This window comes from Rhinolophus hipposideros (assembly GCF_964194185.1).
Source record: "Rhinolophus hipposideros genome assembly, chromosome: 10".
Lineage (NCBI taxonomy): Eukaryota > Metazoa > Chordata > Mammalia > Chiroptera > Rhinolophidae > Rhinolophus > Rhinolophus hipposideros.
The window spans coordinates 45292917-45295708 of record NC_138056.1 but is presented as its reverse complement, the minus strand read 5'-3'; the positions used below and the strand labels follow the sequence as shown (position 1 = coordinate 45295708).

The following is a 2792-nucleotide window of genomic DNA, read 5'->3' as shown; positions in this document are numbered from 1 at the left end:
TAAACTATTTGAGGTTCAGATACATATGTTACAATAGGGTTAAATATGTTTATAAAAATTAGAGATGATATTTGCACAGGTTCTGACAACATTGAAAGTAGTAGGCAGTACTTCAATAAATGGCAGTTGGTAATGCTGTTTGACTACATTTACTTCTAATTATGCAATAATAAAGCATAAATATTTTAAACTGGGTTGATTTTATCCCTTTAGATTTATTTTTAATATTTGAAATTACATTTTAATGAATGTGTGTTTTCATCAACACTTACTACCCACCCTGTGTTAACATTTGTGTGTTACCATTTAAACAAATGGAACCAATAGAAATAACTATTTATAGAGGCTAGCAGAGCCCTTTTAATGTGAAAATTGAAAGTAAATTATGTTGTTGATGATGAGAGAAGGTAATTAATGAAATAAGTATTAAGGAAAAATCTTAGCATAATACCAATGGCAAGACCAATGCAAATGAGACCAGTCTTCTCTTTAACATAGAAGAGAGGTACTAACAAAGGTGAATATGTTATGTAGAATTTTTTGTATTACAGTCCACTGCACAACTTCTTTTTTCTTTCTTTTTTCTTTAAATTAAAATTTATTGGGGTGACAATGGTTAGTAAAATTACATAGGTTTCACGTGTACAATTCTGTATTACATCGTCTATAAATCCCATTGTGTGTTCACCACCCAGAGTCAGTTCTCCTTCCATCAGCATATATTTGACCCGGTTTACCCTCATCTACCAACCTCCTCTGGTAACCACTAAACTTACCTTACATTCTGGTAACCACTAAACTATTGTCTGTGTCTATGACGTTTTGTTTCTTTGTTTTGTTCCTTTGTTGCTTTCAGTTTTATATCCCACATATCAGTGAAATCATATGGTTCTTGACTTTTCGGTGTGAATTATAAAAAGAGCAAAAGAATACAGAACCATGGTTTGTATTATGAACAGACAGAAGCAGGCAACGGCAACCCCTACATAAAATAGGTCACTATACACTTAAAAATAACATACAGGGTAAAGATGTCACTGCACAACTTCTTCCAAAACTTTCTCACTGAGAATTCACCACAGGTTGGTCTTTTTGCAGTACATTCCTAACTGTATGAAGTAACAGAAGGAGACAATAGTCACAATTGCGTGTTATTTTTCTTTAGGTTTAAAACACTGCAGCGTTTTATCTGGTGCCCTGCAGATTTGTGAACACACCTCAGTAAGGAATATGGACATATGTATTACCTGGAACGATGTCCCTTCCCAATGATACCCACTTTTACCCTTATTCCTTCTTGTTGCTGGGGATCCCAGGACTGGAAACGTTCCACATCTGGATTGGCTTTCCCTTTTGTACTGTGTACATGATTGCACTCATAGGGAATCTCACTATTCTGTTTGTGATCCGGACTGAAAGCAGCCTACGCCAGCCTATGTTCTACTTCCTGGCCATGTTGGCTACCATTGACTTGGGTCTCTCCACAGCCACCATCCCTAAGATGCTGGGAATCTTCTGGTTTGGTCTCAGGGAGATAATCTTTGATGCCTGTCTCACTCAGATGTTTTTCATCCACAATTTCACAGGTATGGAGTCAGCAGTCCTCTTGGCCATGGCTTATGACCGTTATGTGGCCATCTGCAACCCACTCCGATATAGCACCATCCTTACCAACAAAGTTGTTTGTATGATTGGTCTTGGTGTATTACTGAGGACATTTATTTTTGTTATTCCATTTGTATTTCTCATTTTACAATTGCCTTTCTGTGGGAATCATGTTGTTCCCCATACCTACTGTGAGCACATGGGTCTTGCTCGTTTGTCTTATGGCAGCATCAAGATCAATATCATCTATGGCTTGTGTACTATTTTAGTCCTACTGTCTGATATGATAGGCATTGCCCTTTCGTATATTCAGATACTCCATGCTGTTTTCCGTCGTCCTTCCCAGGAAGCCCGCCTCAAATCTCTCAGCACATGTGGTTCACATGTTTGTGTAATTCTTGCTTTCTACATACCAGCCCTCTTTTCCTTTATGACACACTGCTTTGGCCAGAATGTCCCCCGCTATATCCATATACTTCTGGCCAATCTTTATGTTATAGTGCCACCAATGCTAAACCCTGTCATATATGGAGTCAGAACCAAGCAGATATATGACCGTGCGAAGAAAATACTATTAAAAACATAAGGAATTGAAAAGGAATTGAAATATATATATATTTGGCAATTCTTTTAAAATATTTGAGGTTCATTCAGATCTATATGTTAAAATAGGGTTAAATATGTTTATAAAGATTAGAGATGATATTTGCAGAGGTTCTGACAACTTGAAAGTAGTAGGCAGAACCTCAATAAATGATAGTTGATAATGCTGTTTTTGACTACATTTAATTCTTATTTTGTAATCATAAAGAATAAATATTCACAAACGGGTTGATTTTAATCCTTTAGATTTATATAGATTTTAAGCCATATATATATAATCCATATATATATATATCCATCTATAATCTATCTGTCTATCTATCTATCTATCTATCTATCTATCTATCTATCTATCTATCTATCATCTATCTATATACCCTAAGCAGAGAAATGTCCTGTTATGTTGAATTAAATAAATTAAATGTTCTTGACAGAATTGTTTATTGATTTTGGCTCCCTTCTGTAAGTATTTTAATGCATTCAAAAAGTTAAAGTCAAGTTTTTTTAAAATCTAATTTGTATGGCAATGATGGTCTATCAGTTTTTATATGTGATTTTTCGTCACTGGTATCAGTAGACTTAAA

At 35.1% G+C, this 2792-nt stretch overlaps 1 protein-coding gene across 1 annotated transcript; it reads left to right on the top strand.

Annotated features, from left to right (window-relative positions):
* Nucleotides 1-1255: 1255 nt before the first annotated feature.
* LOC308503842 (olfactory receptor 52E2-like) lies at nucleotides 1256-2191 on the top strand (the record flags this gene model as incomplete). The annotated part of the gene is made up of 1 exon (XM_081063512.1): nucleotides 1256-2191. The coding sequence occupies one exon, from the start codon at nucleotides 1256-1258 to the stop codon at nucleotides 2189-2191; it is 936 nt and encodes a 311-aa protein (XP_080919638.1).
* Nucleotides 2192-2792: the final 601 nt, after the last annotated feature.